The sequence below is a fragment of the Periplaneta americana genome, chromosome 15 (genome assembly GCF_040183065.1).
Source record: "Periplaneta americana isolate PAMFEO1 chromosome 15, P.americana_PAMFEO1_priV1, whole genome shotgun sequence".
Classification (NCBI taxonomy): Eukaryota; Metazoa; Arthropoda; class Insecta; order Blattodea; family Blattidae; genus Periplaneta; species Periplaneta americana.
The window spans coordinates 43,969,472-43,993,307 of record NC_091131.1 but is presented as its reverse complement, the minus strand read 5'-3'; the positions used below and the strand labels follow the sequence as shown (position 1 = coordinate 43,993,307).

General features: G+C 35.6%; 1 protein-coding gene across 2 annotated transcripts in view; it reads left to right on the top strand.

The window, feature by feature from the left end:
- Positions 1 to 544: 544 nt before the first annotated feature.
- LOC138714826 (unconventional myosin-XIX-like) overlaps positions 545 to 23,836 on the top strand; it is a 43,263-nt gene continuing 19,971 nt past the window's right edge. The window contains exons 1-6 of one of the 2 annotated variants that reach the window (XM_069846995.1): positions 545 to 6,408; positions 6,537 to 6,679; positions 7,639 to 7,767; positions 14,661 to 14,960; positions 16,883 to 17,138; positions 22,995 to 23,261. In XM_069846995.1, coding sequence (XP_069703096.1) covers positions 6,291 to 6,408; positions 6,537 to 6,679; positions 7,639 to 7,767; positions 14,661 to 14,960; positions 16,883 to 17,138; positions 22,995 to 23,261 — 1,213 coding nt within the window. In that variant the 5' untranslated portion in view covers positions 545 to 6,290. The remainder of the gene's footprint in view (positions 6,409 to 6,536; positions 6,680 to 7,638; positions 7,768 to 14,660; positions 14,961 to 16,882; positions 17,139 to 22,994; positions 23,262 to 23,836) is intronic. The other variant, XM_069846996.1, reaches the window with a different exon arrangement.

The following is a 23,836-nucleotide window of genomic DNA, read 5'->3' as shown; positions in this document are numbered from 1 at the left end:
TACAGAATACTGTATTTATAATTGTAGGCTTACGTGTATTTTATTATGTTCATTGTAGGCTTAATAGTCAAATACATAAATCTAAAATAAGTCTAATTAAATTTGTTATTTTTCATTTTCCACCTCACTAGATTGATAATGTGAATCTCGGTTACTACGACGCTCGTTTATAACAACATAATGTTTAAGGTCCCTTGGATGTCGTTATAACAAGTTGTACTGTACAGAACTAACAGGACCATAAAGAGTGTTTGTTAAAGAAAAGTGTCTGCGTGAGGGTTTCGAAAAAAATTTAATTTATAACACAACACTACTATTCTGCCCTGCTAAGGGTAAGTGCTGTATCTACAAAATGCAAAGTATCGAGAAAAATGAGTTTAAAGTTTTCTATACAATCCCATTCAATTTTTATGTATGATTACATAATTTATGTGGTTTCCAGCTATATACGACATTATAAAATTACTGAAACAAACAAAAATTATATTAATTTAGCAATTTAACAGAAACTGCAGATACCGCTCTTTACCACAGCATGACTTAGTATATAAATATCTGCTTTAACTTTACAAAATGCTGTATGTTGCCGTTCTCCTAAGGAGAAGTGCGGTATCTGCATAAAATTAAGAAATGAAAGAATAGGCATCCAGAACCATAAGGGCCCAAAGTACGGAATCGAAGTTCTGAGAAAAATTGACATTAATTTACTTACTTATTCCAATCTTCTACCTTTCGGTGTCGAGGTTTTGCAAAGAGCTCGCCATTGTTTGCGATCTACTGCAATCTTTTTAGCTCGTTCTAAGGATACTCCTTCTCTTGCTAAGATCTCTTCTACGCTATTGTTCCAGGTCTTTCTTGGTCTCCCTCTCGGTCTCTTTCTTCCTAACCCACTAGCTCTGGCTTCCCATATTTGTTTAGGTATACTTTCATCACTCATTCTGTTTAAGTGTCCAAACCATCTAAGCTGTACTTGTTGTACTTCGTGTTGGAGGGATTTAACATTTGAAGAGTCCACTGCAAGAATGATGGATGTCACTTTCTTGTCGAAAATGAACCAAGACTGTCAATGCATAGCTTAAGACATATAGGATGTACATACAGAGTTATATGGCATTAACACCGATAGTCATTGTCCAGTAATGATCGGAAAATAACAGTTAAACTTTGAGCGCTAAGCATTTCAAACTTTCAATTGCTTCTCCTGCAAAATGTATTCCAAATGACATCCATCATTCTTGCAGTGGACTCTTCATTTAGAGACATCCTTATAGTTTGATTCCTAATTTTGTCTTTCCTTGTTTTCCAAATTACTCTTTTTAAGTGCTTCATTTCCAAGTTTGTGCTTTTCTCTTGATTTTTTCCCCCCAATACCCAAGATTCACTTCCAAATAGAAGTGTTGGGATGTAAGTTGATTTGTATACAGCTATTTTTGTTCTTTCACTTCCTTTTTACCTAAAAAACCTCTATTCATTGTATAATAGAGGTTATTGGTATTCTTTATTCTGGTTATTAAGTTCTTCATCAATTCTTCCATCACTATTAATCTTAACACCTAACTACTTAAAGTACTTTACATGTTCTAAATTTTTACCCTCCATAGTTATTATACAGGTTTTATCCTCTCTCCCTATTCTCATGACTTCAGTTTTCTCCTTATTTATTACCATGCCTCTATTAATTAAGCTACACTTTATTATTTCTAGATTTCTCTGTAAATGTACTTGTAAATTAGCAAACAGTACTATGTCATCTGCATAAAGCAGTTCAGATATTTTAATATGTTTTAATTTCCAATTGCCTAGTTGATATTTCCTCATTTTAGATTTTATACTCTTTAAAACATCATCCATTAAAATTATAAAGAGATATGGTGATATATCCCCTTATCTTACTCCTGCTGTAATTCTGAATTCTTTAGATTTAGTATTACATGTCCTGACATAGCACTTTCAGATTTCATAAAAACTTTGTTGCTTTAAAATTGACACGAATTTATGAAATTCAAATTATTATTCAGAATTCTAATATGTGAGGTTTGATTTGTTCAGTGTACAATCTTATTCATCTCACAATATCTATTAAAATATATCAGAACATGAATATATGCTAAAATATACAAATTCACCACATTGTGCTTTAGGCCCTTATGGTTCTAGGCGTCTCTTATGTTGAGGTTCTGAAGTTGACGATTCTCTGTTTTAATTAATAATGCTACATAAATAATATGAAATAGCAAATGCAGAAACCCATTAGTAACAAAAATTGAATACCGGTACATGTGATAAACCTTTTCTAATTATTTCACAACATGACTTTATGAGAGACAAAAAAAATCACAATTTATGTACCGGTAAGTCATGAACAAAATTATAGTATTAACAATCATCATCATTTTCAAACAAGTATTAGGCCTCTCGAATGGCCTGTTATGTCTCGTCACAACTGATCTTGCCATCTCTTTCTAGGTCTTCCCAGTGATCTTCTTCCTCTAGACATGTACTGTAGAGCAGCTTTTGTTATGCGTGTTTCAGGCATTCGGTCTACAAGTATTAACAATGTAATATTAATACTAATCAATTTTTAAACATAAGTATGCACAAAATATTTACTGTATTGGTAAATCTCGCCAGAATTTAATTCTGTTTTCTGTAATGATTTCTTTCAAGGTGTTCACAATTCTATCTCTCTTCTCAAGATCAAATTCACAGGGCTTATCCAGATTCAGGGAATTGCATGCCATGTCTTTTCTGTGTTTTCTTTTGCAGGAAATCTAAAGTTTTTTAACTTTCAGTTTCATTGTATGTTGTTTTGTACTTCAATACATAGCTACCTTGCACTGATTTCACATAAACGATATCCTTGAGGTTAGGTAGTTGTTTTGTAGTTTTTTATGATGGGCAGCGTAAACTTTCCATTTGTAGAAGTTTGTGTGATCCATGTTTATTACTTCCATTTTTCCATTATTTTCATCTTGACAAGCGTGTACAAAATCTTCAAAGTCGTATGTTCTTTTCTGCTTTTTGAGAGACATTTCAACTTGGTGATGAATACTGTCAGCAGACATAAATGTATCCCAACAGATAATGTGTTGGGACGTGGAACATATTTTGTTATAAAATCAGGACAGGTAACAAGCTTAACCTACACCTCATGTGAATTTTGTTCATGTTCTGTAACTGCAAGACAGTTCAGCTAAGAACAGTGCAGTATGAAATATAGTTTTTACTAAAACGAGTTTTTAATCATGTAAAATGATAGAAAATGGAAAGAATAGTTTTTATTAATACAGATATACATCATTTCGTTTATCCTAATGTATTGTGCATAGTACATAATGAAGTTTAATGGTGGGGAGTGAACATCTTGTAAGAATTCACAATGAAGACCAAGAAAGAATAAAGACAGCAGTTCTTGTTCTGGCTTGAACAATTATCTACCAAAATTACTATATTTGACATTATCTCTCTGTCTGAAATACTGAAATACGTAGGTAGGTATCCCAGCATTTCAACTTCAAAAGGTGGCAACCAGTAGCAGCTGGTGATCAAAATCCTCGGTGAGGCCAGATGCAACTAGTTTAAGTGCCTCCGATAGGAAATATTTGTTTATGATATTAATTATTATTATTATTATTACTATTATTAGTCTATTCTTATTACTATCAATGAAAAATAATAATTTCACTCACCAAATAAGCTGTTATGCTCTGAGTTTCAGTGACTGTTTCAGTGTGATGAAGCAACCCATATTATGTGTTGAAATTCCCCTTTCTTTCTTTTCTTTTTATTTTTTTCCTTTGACAGCAACAAACAAGGCCAAGAGAAGTTTATTTTGCATCACATTACCACATAACCATTTATGTTGCCCATACCAGGATGCAATAGAAACTCGCGTTTTAAGATTATGTGTCAGAAAAATTATCAGCGATGTCGTAGATATCTCGGTAGTCTCTCTGTTTATTTAAAACTTCCTTTCTTTTAGCATTATTTCTTCTCGAAAAAGGACACTCTAACAATGAATTAACTACACCAGCATTATTTCTCTCATTTGTTTCTGTTTATATTTTCCCAAAATACATAACAACATAGGCCCAGATTCACTATACTACGAAGTACAATAGTAGAACACCCTCGCTTATGTCATAAACTGAAACATAAGGGGAGAGAATCGAGTGGGTTTCTGCCTGTTAAAGAGCTGGAATTTTGTTATTTATGGCCTAGTTAGGAAGACAAGTCACCACTGCTATTCCCACCCCACTCTACCCTTGAGGCCGGCCCATGGATGGGACGAGTGAAACCTGACCAGGCCAGCCGAATTGTGCCTCAGCTACAACGTTTTAAGCGTAAACTAAAAGCCCGCGAAAGGACATGAAATGCATTAAGCCAGACCCGGCACGAACGATTCTGGCCTCAGGAACAAATTTTACTGCAAAACAGGTCTATATACATCACAAGCCAGACCCGGCACAAGCGATCCCGGCCTCAGGAACAAATTTTACTGCAAAACAGGTCTTTATCCATCAAAGTTTTCAAATGCTTCTGCAGCGATATATGCTTCATTCAAATAACTAATACATTATAAAAAAACACAAAATTTGATTTCAGTTAAGCCAAGTGACTGAGGCCCGGCCTCACTTGCCTCAGTCAATCAGCCGCCACTGGTGGCAACCCTAGCACAAATAGGCAAGGGTTCCTTTTTTCATAAAGGATTACCAGTCACTAGCTTTAAACTTCTTCGCACATAGGTAAATGTTCACAGAAGCAATATTACATATTGGTATTAATTTTACAATTCCATTTACCAGTCTGATTTAATAGCACTGCTGGAAAAGAATGACAATACTTACAATAATATATAATTAGGCTTACTAATATAGGGAGTATACCTAAGAATATCGGAGTTTTAAGTGGTTTGTATGGTCGTACAAACAAAAATAGGTGTTAGTGTCCCACATATAATGAAAAAGCAGCTGTGGAATTTTTTAATTCTACGCACAAAAAGTTGTTACCTCACCCTGTCGCGCGGCAGTGCCACTGTTAAAGACGGCAATGACTCTCGAACTGTAAGATACATTACAGAACATCATTTTCTTAACGAAGAGCAGGTTTGGCTGAATGAAGTTTTTACCTATTGCTGGTTCGGTCGTCACGATCAGAACATGGCTTTATTCAGGTGGCCTCCAAGGTCCCCTGACTTCACCTCATGTGACTTCTTTCTCTGGTGATATGTGAGAGACTGGGTTATGTGCCACCCTATCTGATTTGAGATGCAGAATTGTTCTGGCTGTTATATTCTTATTCCAAGCAGTACATTTTAGAAATCGAAGTTTGATACCTTACTTTTGGAAATATAGGTATAAAACCCCTTTTATGTTAAATACAGGCAATATTTCGTATAATAATAGGCCTAATATATTATTAAATTTGTATGCATTTTAAGTACCAGGTATTATAAAAAAAAACAGCAATGTCATTCGTAACCTGATAGAGGAGTGAATTGCATTAACGTGTGAAACGTGTAGGCTTAGGTATAGGGTATAGAAAGTAAGTGTCTCCTTCGTGACAATGGTTTCTTTTAAGCTGCAAACGAGGTAATAAGACATAAATAAATGCCCCAGATTTTCTCAAATACTCTGCATTATGTCCAGTTTTCCAATTTAGCTTCAATAATGATCAATAAATTTGTAAACAACAGTTTTTGTATGGCCATATATATTTAATTGCCATTAACAATGAGTAAAAAAAAAGTTTTCGTTTCAATGTACAGGTACATCTTTTTTTCCCGGGCTTAAGCCAAATAATCGTATCTTATTGGTCAGTTTTAAATAATGGAGGAAAATACGTGACGATAGTTAAATAATAACCGTCAATGTCGCCTGTCTATGGGGAAGGAAAGGTGTGCGTGTGGGGTTTGTGTTTCGTTAAAACAGCGGTGCCGAAGAGTGTTGAGAAACGGCTGAAGTCCTAAACAGCAGTATGTAGGCATTTGTCTCAAATGCTTAGCCGACTTTGTATGAAATTTTCAATTTGCTGTTACTCCGGTTTACCCATAATATTTTTTTCTTTTCAAACTATTAACAGAAAATTGTTTGTTACGTTTTGTTAATTACGGTACCCGTAGGCTATACATATTCTCTTTAGTTGTACAGCTTATGTATAAAAAAAAGTAGGAATCGGCATGAGTACAGTTTCAAGTGATTAGGCCTATTGAAACAAAAACTATGTAAAATATATTTTATTTAATGTAAGACAATACGGTACGTATATATTTAGTTGCCATTGTGTAAAGAATGGCGTTCGAAGAGCGTAACAAGAATGGATCTTCAGAAAAACTGGTTGACTGCATTGACGAAATGGGCTTAACGTGTAATAATCTGAATGTCATACCTTGGAAATCTGAAGACAAAAGTAAGTTTTTTTTGTTTAATAAATGTCAAACCTTCCTTCGTTTAAAGTCTGTGTGTACTGTAATACTGGTTTAATACAATACCGGTACCTACTCTTTTTTATCATTTAAGTTTGTCTTGTGTTTCCAGTTGTGAAGTATTTGGAAAGTCGCTTTTTAAACGAAGAATATTATACATGGGCTGGACTGGCTTTGGTAGCTATAAACCCATGTAAAAAAATCCCATCTCTCTATTCAGAAGACGTCAAAGAGCTGTATAATTCGTTCGGTGAGGTAAGTAGGCCTATTTTTATGTACTGATGTGTAAAATAAAAGTACAAGATCACAGTTTAATGGTAAAACTTGATACATGTTACTGTATTACCGGTATATATATATATATATATATATATATATATATATATATATATATATATATAATATGTTTCCTTTTTTGTTGAAAGTTTTTCATATTTAACTTATACAGAATTCTAGAGAATATGTCATAGCCTACAACAGTAGCTTTCTTCATTGTCTTGTTTCTGTGTGTAACCTAAACCTATAGTCTGCGTGTAATGTATCTTAATATGTCAAATACACATGATCACATGTGATCAGGGACGTAATGTATGTCGGCAGACCGTCATGCTGCCCCAGTTGTTTGCTTCTGCGAACTCTTGGCGTAATTCTGTCATGGATAGGCTACATTTTAGCTGTGGCATTATCCTGCTGAAAATACGCCGTGAAATGTGCCGCATTTGTCTATGTTAATTCATCAAATAATATTAGACATCACTTTTATAATAAAATTGAATTTTAGAAAACAATAACAAAGAAATTGAACACATATCGATTTTTCTTCCAGTGAGGCTTGCCACTTGGTTTCATCTTCATGGCCACATTGCATCACGTAATTACAGATATTACTGGTCAGCAGACAAACCAAAAATCGGGAATGAGGTTTTATTTATGATGAAAATATAGGTTTACAATTATTGAAATTTTGAATTTTTTTTAAGAAACCGTGAACAGTACGAGGTAAATAAGTCACATTTTAAACTGTTGTGTGATGAATTAACAGTGGCAGTAGCATGGGGATCTTACTGCTGGTCACCCAACTTACATTATGTCAACTTTCGGAGAGTCTTTCTAATATAAGCATACCTAATGTTAAAATGATAAGCTACTTTCTGTAAATTAAGCTTTAATGATAATTATAATTATAATACTAACTAATAATTTTATGTGAATAGGTTAAATATCGCACAGATTTAAAGCCACATCTGTATGCAGTTGCCGCTCGTGCTCGCTATAGGCTTGTCTGTGAAATAGGAAAGGTGAAACAGGCTATTGTGATAAGTGGCGACAGTGGTTCGGGCAAGGTAAATATCGTTTCACGTACATCTAGGACTTCCTGAGTACTAGTTGAGCAGTTGCAGCTTTAATGTTATTGTAGACCTACTGTATAATTCTTGAATCTCAGTGGCGGCTCGTGAACTTGTGGATTGGGAGAGCTGCAGTAGATTTCGGTACATACAAATTTCACTTCTTGATACCATTACTAATAAGTATAGGACAAAAATAAATGCACTACATATCGAAAAACCAAAACTTCTTGACTTAGTTGGGAGATGTCTCAGGGACCATTTGCTAATCCCTAAGAAAAACTAATACCATCGATTTCAGTCTGGAATTTCAGATCGGCAGACACTCAACTTACAATCTACCAGTTCATTCTGAATTGTCTTAGAATAACCTTAAACAGTGGCATGTTCCAAATGATTTTTGAAAGGCTCGTTTAGATTACTCACGAACTGTAGCAACCCACGAAACTCATCAGGGTTCTTCGAATCGTTTTTTCATCATGTCCCCTAAGGGAAGTTCATATTGGCCACAAAATTTGATACAATCAATATATATATATATATATATATATATATATATATATATATATAATTTCACGATTTTTTCTCACTTCTTGATTATGTTTGAGAATGTTTGTTCTGTTTGTTTCACTTAATTGCACAGCAGTATGAGTTGCGTAACATAGCCCATGAAACATTTTTTAGGTGAGACTGCGAAGATTCGTGCATTTTGCTTTTTAGGGGCAAATGTCGTAAATCTGTCACACCACTGCAGCATCGCCACCGAAGAGGAGGCAAGGAAAACAAAATACAGATTTTTTTTGTTCACATCCACGTAACCACAAATGCTTAGCGTAAATTTCATTGTTATACTTCCTTACATATATGCACTATTTCGGCTGGATGAAGCTTAAGTAAGATTTAAGTCGGGTAACGGACGACCCTTTAATTTCACTTCATTACATCAATATTCTCCGCAAGGGAAAAATAAAATTAATATTCTGTAATTCACACACACTCATGCTTGCACATTTGCACTGGTTAAGTTACGGTATTAAGACGTCACACCAAAGCAACACTCAGATATACTGATGGTCAACAATTTTCTAAAACTGGAAAAGAAGTCTCTTTCGTATTTTACGTGCTATATCAAAAGGAGTCCTGCAATCATTTTGAGTTAAGGCAAATATTAGGTTCTGCTGGAGGCTGGATATATACGTAATAATAAGACAAAAGAGAATATTAATTTCGTTATATTAACTCTATAAGATTTTACAACACTAAGTATGTGAAAAGAAAATAAAAATTTTGTCATTAAGTTTCAAGGGAATAGAGAATCCATTTGACGCAGCATTACAATGGTGGTGTGGGAGGAGAGGAAAGATCCCTTGTGGCCTGGCTCTGCAAGCCACTGCAGCGAGATATGGGTTTTAAACAGCGGCAGTTTCCTTCTGCTTCCCTTCACCTCTCTACCCCCTGACCAAGCAAGACACACTCTCTATGAGCTGACCACCCTGCAGATCCCAGGACGACTTTGAATGCAGTGTCAATTCCAATACAGTCGACGCGCAAAAAGATTATGCATAAGATAATAGTACATATTCCCGGCCAGATGAAATATAAAGCAATTTACCAATAAAAGCTGTAACAATTCTTCTAAAAATTAAAATAAATATTATTTTTATTTTCCTGTCAAAGCAGGGAGTGCTGCAGCTCCGCAGCTCTTATGGACGAGCCGCCCCTGTTGAATCTCATTATAAACTGCAACCTGAAGGGGTTGGAAACACTTTCAGTACCGGTAGGCTATTAGTCAATGGCAGTACGTCCATGTTAGCGGTGCTAACACTTTGAAAGTTATTTTTGCGAGTCACCTCTCAATACACAAGCAGGGTGGAGGGTAAGACATGATCTCTCTCTCCTTAGCCATCACTTGTTCATTCAAAGTTAAGCAGTTTGGCTATCCTCCCCCTCCTACCTTCCTCTTTCTGTATATTGCAGACTGTGTTTTATATGATGTAATCTTTTCCAACTATTGGTATACAGTAGGTTTGTTCCAACAAGCAGTTCATGAATCAGATCATGTATGGATCCTGTATCACCTTACGCACATGCTCTGGTTGAGTACATGCTATGGAATTGAAACAGAACTGGGTGATGTTGGAACACTTTCTCAGACCATCATGTACTAAATCCAGAGATGCTGCAACTATGAGCATCTTAATCTAAGAATGAACTGCTTAATTATTATCGTTTTGCAGCTAATTCAAATTGCAGAAAATATAATTTAACTTATTTTTAATATTTTTCTAAAAAAACATAATAAAAATATAGAATATAAGAATTCTGCTAATTCGATGTCGTTGTACTTGGGGAATCTTTCATCTAAAAAAGTTTGGTTTTATTTTTTTTTCAAATATTTTATTTATTTACTTTATTTATTATATTTCTAATCAGAGTGGGTTATTGAAAATGGGACAAGGAATACCCACTGGCCACTGAACTAGCTGAACACTTTTATCACTGCCAATGTGGCGCTATAAACCAATTTTCAATACTTTTATCACAGCCACAAGACATTTCAATTCTTATTGTACTATAAGTGTGTGTGTGTATATATGATATGAAATTATCACTGCATTAACACATTTAATGTAACTTATTACAGAACATACACTGAATGAACTAAATGTTGTTGTTGTTTTCTAATGCCAGGCATTTGACAGTAAAGTCATTTGACCTCTTGCACTCCAATATTTTTCAAAGATATTGTCATGGTTAGCCACTGACGCACAGATTTTGAGATGTTCTGAATCCATTTCTTGATTTGAGTTGCACAATGGACAGTTTGGAGACTGATATATTCCAATTCTATGCAGATGCTTGGCCAAACAGTCATGGCCTGTTGCCAATCTAAATGCAGCTACAGACGATTTCCGTGGTAAATCGGGAATCAACTGTGGGTTATGATGCAGAGAGTTCCATTTTTTCCCTTGAGATTGTGTTATCAAATTTTGTTTGTTGAAGTCTAAGTATGTAGATTTAATAATTTAATAAATCTTTTCACAGAGGAATACGTAGATGAACTAAATGTAATTATTATGAAAGTCGCCATATTTTCGTCCTGGAATTACGATCCACTTACACTAGATAGCAGGGTCGACAATACATACAAACGAAATGGTACTAAACGTGAGGAATGTTACTAGAGGTGTGTAGTATTTGTGACAGGTTAGGTTAGATTAGGTGTGTATTATGTAACAGGTTAGGATAGTTTTGATTAGGTGTGTAGTATTATGAGAGAGGTTAGGTTAGGTTTGATTAGGTGTGTAGTATTATTACTATGTTGGCAACACTGAAACCTACTGTTACATTAACGAAATTGGCCGTCACACACGACGATTTTCGTATATAAGTAAGGTACGTATTTAGGGCAAGTTGAGTGGGCTTATAATTCTCCCAGTGATCACATCAATTTCTACTAATCAATACTATAAATCCAAGGCATTTTAAAGGTATTTTATCAAGTTCCTATAGTGGCTGGGACATAAGTAACCTTCAACCGAAAATGTAATTATTTCATTACCCAAATAATTTTTATTTTCTTTCTTTTGGCGAAAAATTACATCTCTACTTAGTTTTATTATTCATCTGCACTGGATTCTGACTCAAAAAAGTTGTCTCTTTCCATCTTAACCTATAAGTTGTGATGCGAAAGATGTAAACAATCGATCCTGTCTTTCTTTAATATGTATCCAGGAGACGTCGGTGATTGTATGCACATGTCAGAGACCTGTACTCACCAGCACATGCCTCAATCCGCCGACTACTTCTGATCGTTCCGAACTTATGTCAAAAGTTTGTTGGAACACCTGACTGAAGTACATGTTTCTGGTTCAGAACTGGTTTGAAGTGCGTTGGAATGCCTTCTTTTTACTGTGCACGCTTACAGTGGTTACGGACGATTACTGACTGTTGTTGGAACGAACCTAGTACTATTTTCTACTTTCTGAATCATGCATACCACGATCAGTGTAACTTTGCTAAGTGTGCAACTTTCTTTAATTGACATTAAGATACATGTGGAGACAAAGAGAAAGGCAGAAAATAAGAAAGATTGGAGAATGTTGGGTTTGCGGTGAAGGACCTGCCCTTGGGTAGAAAACTATGAATGAATAAATACGACACATAAATTGCATTAAATTTATTTCACTCTTAAATCATATTCACAATCCTTATAAATAATGAATTTCTTAAAAATCTAATATCACAATAACACCCAACCAGAAACATAAATTTAATGTTTCATCCAATTATAGTTTTATATTTTTGTGTTTATTATATTGATTACATGTTGCATGTTCATTTCTTTTAACCCATTAGTGCATAAAGTTGGATTTTGTATTTAAAATAATTTTTTTGGTAAAAATTTGTTGTTTAACATCAATTGAACATGTATTTAGCAATAAAACGTTTTATTTTTTTCTTGTTTGAGAAATACAGGCCGTCCGAAAAATCGGACGCTATGCACACTGATCAGTTACATTGCTGTTTCTTATTTTAGGTATTTTATAATACTAAGATCCCTTTAATCACTCAAAATCACTTACTGCCACGTATTTATTTTACTTTAGGTAACAATTGTCATATATTTACTACTGGTTGTGGTATTCTGTGAAACATTTAAGGTGAAGACATATTTTACATTTGCAACATATAAATTTGGGTTTGTCCTTGCACTTACTACACTTCTCTTTGAACCAGTGGTTCAGTCCACATAACCACACATCCTTAATATTCGTAGGTGCAGTTTTTCCTTGATATGTTGTTTGTCGATATGTTATTAGCAGTGCTAATTCAAAAAAAAAAAACCGTCGAAATTGTAGACGTTTTTGCCAGTATTTTGTTTCCTGTAGAGTAACCACGCATTCACTACACTGTCGTCCGAGATGTATGCGAATATTGCCTAGCATCATTTTTCTGACCATTCTGGAACTGTATGAAGTCACATACTGATCGATTTTATGTACTCCTCCCATTCCTTTGTTGTTCGAAGAAAATGGTATAGGCCGAGAAATGGAAACTTTACATTATTTTTCACTTTACCATCTAGATATAGTAGATATAGACATGTTTTCAAAGTTAGTGGCTGCTGTAACAACGCTGTTATCATTCCTTCGAACAATAAGGACGTTATTACAGGTTCTGAAGTGATGTGAATCTGTCACTTTGTTTCTTGAATTCTCAGAGGACAGTTTTCAGTTGTATTTTCCTGTCAAGTTCCCGTAGCGAAAATCCCTTTTTTCGGCAGGATGCATAAACAATTTCACAGATGTAAAGTAGTTATCAAAAAGGCACTTTATATCCTCCATACTCGGAAATTCCAACTGCATTTATTAGGGAGCGAGATCTGGGCTGTAGGGTGAATGTTGAATCACCTCCCTGCAGAAGAGCTGTTATGCACTGAGCCGTAAGAGGTTGAGCGATTACCATATTCCTTACATCTCAACAAATTCCTGTCCAGTCAGTATTTTCACAGCGTCAGAGAGGAGAGAGGTGCAGGCGGCTGTCACACATTGGTTCCGATCACGTAGCGCAATCCCTTTTTTCAGCGAGATGCATAAACAACTTCACAGATTTACAGTAGTTATAAAAAAGGCACTTTATATCTTCCATGCTCGGAAATTCCAACCTTATTGATTAGGGAGCGAGATCTGGGCTGTAGGGTGAGCATTGAAACACCTCCCGCCAGAAGAATTGTTATACACCGAGCAGTAAGAGGTTGAGCGATTACCATCTTTCTTACACCTCAACAAACTCCTGTCCTGTCAGTATTTTCACAGCGTCTGGGAGGAGAGAGGTGCTGGCGGCTGTCACATACTGGTTCCGATCCCAGGCGACAAATTTCTACGACACAGGTATATAAAAGTTGATCCCACGGTATGACAAATGTCTGAATTCCGGTAGGGAATATGTTGAAAAATGGCTCAAAAGTTGCTTTATCTGTTCCAATAAATCCTTCCGTGAAAGAAATTGTTTCTATCTCTAAACGGCCCCAGGGAAACTTACTTTCTGGACGTACCTCATATTGCAGAAACACCATCACTGTCCTTACAAGCAGTCTGTACTTCATACGCACTAATAAGCATTTTTCTGCCAAGGTGATTGAGATTGGCTTCGTGTTCATCAGATTTGTGGCTGTCTGTATGTGTCCAACACATCGTCTGGTGATATAAGATAATAAATGAGCTCCTCTTATGCAATTTTATCTTTATTTTCAATTATTTCAATATCTCGTTCACATTTAGGCTGAAAAAGAGAACGAAAATATCATAACAGCATTCGTATAACAAATTCCATTGTAACTGTATCCAGAGCATAGCGTCCGTTTTTTCGGACATTAACATTTACAATTCGTTAACGTTTTAACAAGAATGGAGATTTTTATGTGCTGGTTCAATAATGGAAGTATTAACAATAGTATAAGCCTAGTACCAAAAAATTACATTGTTTTAAAATATATTAATTTATAAATTTAGTTACCCCTTGCGCACAACATCGTACTGCTTGGTTGCAATCTTAACAATATGTGTTCGCTAACTCTGAAAATTCAAGCTGAAAAGCAGAAACTGCTAAAATCAATATAGCCACTACATTGAGGAAGCACTATAACATATTTTAAACAAATTAGCTCGAACACTGTAACCTGTACAACAAAATTATTTTGTGTCCGATTTTTCGGACACTATGCACTAATGGGTTAAGCCATTTTTTCTTGGCTTGTATCCAAGTGTGCAACCTGCAACTTAAGTAGGCATTTTATCAGTTATTTCTTGTACTTACATTAATATTAAATTTCACTGGTATTCGTATTAGGACAAATACAGCTTATTTTGTCTAAATGTTTGTTGCAGACATATTCTTCGACATTTCTTCTCAATTTCCTGGCCACACATGGCTTTCATAACTTCCACTACAACGTAAAAAGAGTGCCAGAGACATTATATAAAATTTGGTGTTCAGTTCCCGTCCTTACTGCATTTGGTAATGCACAGACCGAATGCAACAAAAACAGTTCTCGTTTTGGAAAACTTTTGCAATTGCACTACAAAGGTGACAACATTATAGGAGCTTCAATTGAGACATACTTGCTTGAAAAGACACGAGTATCTTCACAGGGAGGGAAAGAGAGAAACTTCCATATATTTCACCAGGTGTGTGTATAGATATAAGATGAAATGCAAACAATTGGGCCTAGCCTTCAGGGACTCATTTTCTTACCATAAGTTGACCACCCCTTAGTATCGATATCATGAAGTTCTGAATCGCTACATATAATATATAATTGCATTTAAAATTTAAAGAGAGAGGTGATTCGGGACAAAGAGCTAAGACACGTCTAATCTTTTATTTAAATAAGAATATTTTTACGGAAGCAAATTTTTTTTTGCGCATATTGTTGTGCGAGTTTTGATGTCATCAATAACATTTTTAACTGGCAGCCTGTAGCTTTTTAAATATCATCTGAAAGAGTGTATTATTATTTTTATGTAATATTTTATTTGTTTTGTACAGAACACTATGGTTATGGTTACCATGAAAACAGTTTTATTGTTAGTTCTTGTGTCTTTCACTGCAAATCCAGCATTCTCCAGCCTTTCCTATTTTCTGTCTTCCTCTTTGTCTCCACATATGATCCATATATCTTAATGTCGTCTATCATCTCATATCTTCTGCCTCGAACTCTTCTCCCATTCACAATTCCTTTCATTGCATCCTTCAGAAGGCAGTTTCTTCTCAATCAGTGACCCAGTCAATTCCTTTTCCTCTTCCTGATCAGTTATGGATACCTAGTCATTGTGGTATACCTGGAAAATAGAAAGTCGATAATATTGCAAAACAGGCAACATATTTGCAACCAAGACCTTTTCAGGTGATATCTATATCCAGTGCTTTTGCTTCAGTCAAGTCTCATTTTATAAACCTATGGATCAACAATTGGCTCTCTTCTGACAAAGGAAAAAATTTTACAGTCTGTACAAAAGAAACCAAATGACCTGGAAATGTACAAAAACTTGCCCAGACATGTTCAAACATTTTTAACAAGAGCCGGAACAGGTCACATTGTCACTCAATTGCACCTACACCAATTTCACATTTCTGATAATCCTACTTGTCTGTGGTGTAATAATCATGATGAAGATCTGGAACACATTCTTCTATACTGTCCATCTATAAACCACAAAAGAAGTAAATTAAAATCATCAGTACCGGTTGCAGAAGACACAGCCCTGCAGTATATATTGACTACACCCCAACTCTGGCTACTAGCAACAGGCATCTATAATGAACACCGATCAAAATACCCCTCATTTCTCGTGAAAAACAACAACTGAATAGACTACAGTGGACTTCATGTTGTCAGCAAACAGCTGGATACATTAAGAAGATTGATTCCTGATCAGTTTCAGCATCATTCTTTCTTCACCCACTCTTTCCAACACAGTTTCGTTTCTTATTCTGTCTGCCCATTTCACATGTTCCATCCTTCTCCATATTCACATTTCAAATTCTTCTAGTCACTTCTCTTCACTTCATCGTAATGTCCACGTTTCTGCCCCATACAATGCTACACTCTACACAAAGCACTTCGCTGGTCTCTTTTTTAGTTCTTTCTCTAGAGATCCGCAGAAGATGCTCCTTTTTCTATTAAAAGCTTTCGTTGTCATTGATATTCTCCATTTGACTTCTGGGTAGCAGCTCATGTTACTGCTTATAGTACAGCTTAAGTATTTGACCAGTATGCAATTTTTCTTTTACGGTGAAATATCTATAGCTCGAACTTCTTGAAGCCATGATTAACACCTAAATCGACCACACCTGATTCAACGCTTCCCGCTACTAACCCACGCCGCCACACGCAACACACACTGTCGCTTCAAGGTCAGGGTACGAACATTGCCACAAATTTTATCCGAAACCCAATTTTCAGCTACCAATTTTTGCAAAAAAAAAAATGCTCACATCACCATTTCTGTTATGTATCTGTATAGTGTGAAAGACTGATAATATCTGTTGGTGATGAATGTGTATTAAATCATTCCATAAGAATTCTTAACTCTTGGTTTTATTTCAGATGTTGGCAGGCCTAAGGAAGTCGGAACTCATGGTCTTGTACCTGAGTAGAAATACCCAGTATAAAATAGTGCCAGGACCTATTACAGCAGAGGACCATAGTGACTACATTGAGACTTCAGCTGCAATGACAGAGCTTGGAATAGAAGGTGACATGCAGCTGCAAATTGCAATGCTACTAGCTGCTATAATACATCTTGGAAACATTTCCTTTGTCAGCACAGGTGACATCTATGTTGTCGATCAGCAAGAAATGAGTAAGTTGAGTGTTTTCTCAGAAGTGACATATTTATTATTATTATTGTTATCCAAATATTGAAACCCTATTTTACCTTTGGTATATTAGGGTTGTAGTTTGTTACATGTGAAATACATTATGTAGTGATAATACACAATTTTAAAGAATTAATAGTAGTGAAGTGACATATTTAGTCAAATGTGTTTTTTAGACCTACTTTCATCTTTTTCACTGTTGAATCCATATCAGTAAATATTAGTGCTGTTGATCGATCAAAATATTTAATCGATAGATTAATCGAGTTGAAAAAATGTTTTAATATACTGTAATACACAATTATTGTTAAATTTAGCTTGTGTTCGTTGATAAGCATAAGTATTAAATGTTGTATATCTGCATATGAGTAGCTTAATATCAAAGACGAACATCTGACCTCAATCGAAATTTAGATAGCTGTGGTTTTTTATACAATTTTTCATGCTGTTTCCAGTTATAGTGAACCATATGCAAACTCTGACACTATATTTATAAAATAAATTGTGTTAAATATTACAAAGAACACTGTGAATTAAAAAATTGCCTCTAGATCAAAACTATGGAAACGACAGATGTCCGTCTTTGATATTAAGCTACTCATATATTGTATCGTTATATTAAAAAACAACTATTTTAATTATTTACTAACATATTTATTATGAGGCTTATAATTTATTGTGTCAATTTCTCCGGGAATTTTTGAGACAAACATAAATAACAAAAAGTATGAAGACTGACCTAGTTAAGACTGCTTCATCCATGATTTTAAACATGCGAGTGCATTCACATCCTCTGAATTAAGTGCTGCTCTATATTTAGTAACAAACACTGAAATACTGAAACAATTGAAGGGCTTAGTGGAAGAAGGGGGTATCCCTCAAAAGTATGTTTTTGAGATATTTAGCATTTTGTTAGGTTCTCTGTAACTTAAGGAAAATAATAAGAATCACAAAGTCTTTTGGGTAATGTGTTAGGTAGGTATTGAACAAACTTTCTGCAAATGTAGAGCATAATATCTTGATTATTATTGTTATTGTAGGAAAATTTCACTTATGATATACTATATTTTACAACAAAGAAAGAAACAAACTTTGAAAGGTATTACTCAAAAGACACTTAAATAAGATTCATTTGTTTGTCTGTTGAGTCAACTGTCCGAAGACAGGTCTGAACCTCATAAGTGATACCAACAAGGCACCACTTATGAGGCAACTAGACCAGGAGGTAATGTGTTATGATCATTGTTTTCTACTTCACATCGATTATCTGATTTCAAATTTAAATAAAAGTTGTGATGAATTGGAGGTATGAACTTTAATATGGACAGTATGTCAGGGCGCTAAGCAGCTTTGATGAGCATTCCATCGGGGTGCTTTGGTTTCATAACTGTGCTTGCTATACAGGGTGTTAAAAATATCCAATATTTTAGGAGGTGCTAGTATGCGTCAAAACAAGAAAATAATGTCTAATAAACATCAGTCCTACAACACATACTTTCTGAACACTTCTTCACAGGAGGTGCCTAATCTAATGTCCACTCATCGCAATGCATTTCTCTGCCCTTTGGCGTAAGGAATCACGCACTCTTGAAATTGACCTGATTCCTTTATGTGTCCCCATAACAAAAGTCTAGTTCATCGTGTATGAACCACATCTGTGTCCCCGTAACCAAAAGTTTAGGGGATTTAGGTTTGGGGAACGAGCAGGCCAAGGTGTGGGGCTTCCCCGACCATTGCAGTGGTGTTGAAATATCAACGTCAGGTGTTCACGCACATTGTGGTGAAAATGCGCTGGTGCGTCATCGTGTATGAACCACATCTGTGTCCCCGTAACCAAACGTCCAGGGGATTTAGATTTGGGGAACGAGCAGGCCAAAGTGTGGGGCTTCCCCGACCATTGCAGTGGTCTTGAAATATTAACGTCAGGTGTTCACGCACATTGTGATGAAAATGCGCTGGTGCGTCATCGTGTATGAACCACATCTGTGTCCCCGTAACCAAAAGTCTAGGGGATTTAAGTTTGGGGAACGAGCAGGCCAAGGTGTGGGGCTTCCCCGATCATTGCAGTGGTCTTGAAATGTCAACATCAGGTGTTCACGCACATTGTGGTGAAAATGTGCTGGTGCGCCATCGTGTATGAACCACATCTGTAGTCCTGCTGACATGACACATTCTCCAGCAAGGCAGGCAATACGTTAATAAGAAAGTCCTAAAAGTCTCTGTGGTAGCACGTATGGCCCTATTAATCTTTCACCAAGAACGCCTGTCCATACGTTGATTGAGAATGGGTGCTGATGCCTCGTTTCTTCAACTGCATGGGAATTTTCATCAGCCCACACATGCTGATTACGAAAATTGACAACACCATCTCTGCTGAACCTTGCTCATATCCGCAACCAGACTTTTGTTTTCAGTATTCCTTGCGACGTATCATTATTCCATGCCAAAGGTGTCAACTACGGTACGATTATCTGGTAGTCTGCTGTATTGTAGGGCAGAGAAATACATTGCCATGAATGAACGTCACATTGAGCACCTCTTATGAACAAGTGTGTGTTATAGGACCCATGTTTATTAGACATTATTTTCTTATTTTGATGCATACTATCACCTCCTAAAATTTTGGATACTTATTAACATTCTGTATTTGGTGGCTTTTCTTTTCCTGTATGTTAGTGAACACTTTAGCAGACATTACTTTGTCTGTGCGTGTTATATATTCTTGTCCACTGTTTCGTGCCTTCTGTCTGCTGTTGTCTTTCCATTTTATGGATTTCTTTTCCTCTTTTTGCTATTATTTGTCTTATTTTCACCATTTCGTCACTTACAAAAACATTAGTACGGTCAACATCCGCCATGTTGCTTGGAAACTTATTGTATCAAAGCAGTATTCTCCCATTGGTCAATTAGGTAAACAGCTGGCCAATCAGAACCAAGGTTTCAAGGAACTGTGGGATACCTCCTTATTCCATTCAGAATTTTGATAAAACTTTACAAAGCCCTTTCATATGTTCATATTTACTTTAAAATGGGACTATACCTTACTTAAATAGCACATTAAACTAACAGTACATGGACTCAGCTTTCATAATATGGACTTAGTTCATTTTTTAGCAAAATGTGGGATACCCCCTTATTCCATTAACCCCTTCAATTGTCTTTAGAGATATTTAATATTAGGTATCCTTCACAAAACTGGCTTCATTTATACACCGACGGATCCTTGATCTCCAGAGAACAAGGTGCCGGTGCAGGTGTTACGTGCTGTCTCTTCTCACTTTATAGATCTCTTGGATATGGAACAACAAGTTTTGATGGTGAAATCATTGCAATAAGTGAATGTCTCAGGAATCTTCTATGCCACATCAATAAATTTAGGAATGCAGTTATATTGTCAGACTCCAAAGCAGCTATTCTATCAATCGTCTCTAAACACACAGCTTCATCTCAAACAGCTGAAATAACTAAAATGCTCTCTCAATTAATATCACTCAATAAAAGAATTGTATTCCAATGGATATCATCCCATTGTGGAATCCTGGGAAACGAGAATGTGGATGCTTTAGCAAAGAAGAGCAGCACTGCTACTTACAGACCTGTTACTAAATCTACGTATTACTCTGTGAAGAGAATTATTAAATCTACATACTTAGACTTCAACAAACAAAATTTGATAACTGAATCCCAAGGGAAAAAATGGAACTCTCTGCATCAAAATCCACAGTTAATTCCCGATTTACCACGAAAATCGTCTGTAGCTGCATTTAGATTGGCAACAGGCCATGATTGTTTGGCCAAACACCTGCATAGAATTGGAATATATCAGTCCCCTAACTGCCCATTGTGCAACTCAAACCAAGAAATGGATTCGGAACATCTCAAAATCTGTGCTTCAGTGGCTAGTCATGATAATATCTTTGAAAAATATTGGAGTGCAAGAGGTCAAATGACTTTATTGTCAAACGCCTGGCATTAGAAAACAACAACAACATATTTAGTAACAATGTTTCCAGCATCACTAAACATGAAAAAAACTTTTTTTCTGTCAAGCACTTCTCCACGATCGTTCAATTTAAATCCAAAAGTTTCACCGAGTTTACCTCTCAAATTCTCATATGACATAATGGAGTTTACACTTTTTGGTCTCAATGCTTGCACTACAAACACTCAACTAATGGAAATGTATTGGCTTATTATGAAGTTTAAGAGGAATCATATGGTTTTTCGTCGTGTTGTTTTAATGATCACAATTTTATAATCAAATATAAGATCAATACAACATTTTTAGTCAGAATTTTATCATATATAATTTTAATACCTATACTCATTTAAATTTCAGATTGTTATTTATCATAGAGTTAACCAGGTAAATAGGTGTTTATTGATATATACAAGATTGCAAATTTCAATTATCTGGTACGCATTTCACAGCAAAGATATGAAAAATTGTATAAGATATTGTGAGTTAAATGCCTGATGATGCCCAAGGGCGAAAACGTTTGCATTTCAATTTTATAATATGTAATAATCATTTACCTTAGTAAGTGTTATTGATTTTAAACTGTGGTATGTCAATTAGACTGAACTCTAAATAAAATATTATTAGATTATATTACATACACACTTTTGTTTTTGAGGCTGAAACTACATGTATCACATTAATATTTGAGCAGACAAAAACTTACTTACTTACTGGCTTTTAAGGAACCCGGAGGTTCATTGCCGCCCTCACATAAGCCCGCCATTGGTCCCTATCCTGAGCAAAATTAATCCATTCTCTATCATCATATCCCACCTCCCTCAAATCCATTTTAATATTATCTTCCCATCTACGTCTCGGCCTCCCTAAATGTCTTTTTCCCTCCGGCCTCCCAACTAACACTCTATATGCATTTCTGGATTCGCCCATACGTGGTACATGCCCTGCCCATCTCAAACGTCTGGATTTAATGTTCCTAATTATGTCAGGTGAAGAATACAATGCGTGCAGTTCTGTGTTGTGTAACTTTCTCCATTCTCCTGTAACTTCATCCCTCTTAGCCCCAAATATTTTCCTAAGAATCTTATTCTCAAACACCCGTAGTCTCTGTTCCTCTCTCAAAGTGAGAGTCCAAGTTTCACAACCATACAGAACAACCGGTAATATAACTGTTTTATAAATTCTAACTTTCAGATTTTTCGACAGCAGACTGGATGATAAAAGTTTCTCAACCGAATAATAACAGGCATTTCCCATATTTATTCTGTGTTTAACTTCCTCCCGAGTGTCATTTATGTTTGTTACTGTTGCTCCCAGATATTTGAACTTCTCCACCTCTTCAAAAGATAAAGTTCCAATTTTTATATTTCCATTTCGTACAATATTCTCGTCACAAGACATAATCATATATTTGTCTTTTCGGGATTTACTTCCAAACCTGTCTCTTTACTTGCTTCCAGTAAAATTCCCGTGTTTTCCCTAATCGTTTGTGGATTTTCTCCTAACATATTCACGACATCCGCATAGACAAGCAGCTGATGTAACCCGTTCCATTCCAAACCCTCCCTGTTATCCTGGACTTTTCTAATGGCATACTCTAGAGCAAAGTTAAAAAGTAAAGGTGATAGTGCATCTCCTTGCTTTAGCCCACAGTGAATTGGAAACACATCTGACAGAAACTGACCTATATGAACTCTGAGCAGACAAAAACAGACAGAAAAATTCCCGCAAATATTTATATTAGAAAATGACATGTTAATTATTTTGTACATAGATGTAAAGTTATTTTATGATGCGAATTTACTTTTATCACCTACACAATTTCGTGATATTGGCACCAACAGTATTTTCTTATTTTCAGTGTCTTTCGATAGTTTGAAATCGGTCAGTCAGCTGCTGGGCCTCGAAGATTCATGTTTGATTCAGTTGTTGACTTCAAGACAAATAGTTGCTCATGGCCAAAGAAGAAATCGCTTCAGTGTATACTGGAAACCTGCTGGAAATGTGGAGGAATGCAACACTCGCAGGGATTGTCTCATGAGGTTTCTTTATGAGAGACTCTTCCGTTGGATTGTTTCTACTATCAATGCTAACATCAAAGTAGAAAATGGAAATTTCAAAGAACTAGGTAGGCCTAATGTGTGATGAGCTTCATCGATCATATATCATCTTTGGAGGGAAAAAATATGTTAAATTGCTAGAGACAGGCAAAATGTAAAATGTAATACGGTACCAAATCTATATCATTCCTCCTAGTGGTATGGGAACAATGATTTTCACAATTCACCATATGTACAATGCAATTTATGCCAAAAATGTTTTTATGTATCATAATGTTTTGGTAAAGTTGTTTTATTCAATAAAAATCTTCGTATTTTTTCATATTTTGTACGATTTTTCCTTTCTGTTAATATTTCTGCAACTACCACTGAACCAGGATTTCCAGACATTATAAGCAAACAATAGCGATGTTTTCTAGGGAACAATTGAAAAAACCCAAGTCATCCATTCCACCAACATTCCAGGATTCTCAAGGGCAAGTGAAATCTCTAAATTCCCCTTCAGAGTCACTGAACTCGTAGCACCAGTGAATTCGAAAAGCCAAAACAAAATAAGTGATCGTTATTTCTTCTCTTTGCTCATTCTTTCGAATCAAGTAAAAGTCTTTTCATTGTTGCCATATATGTTACTGTCAAAACCCGA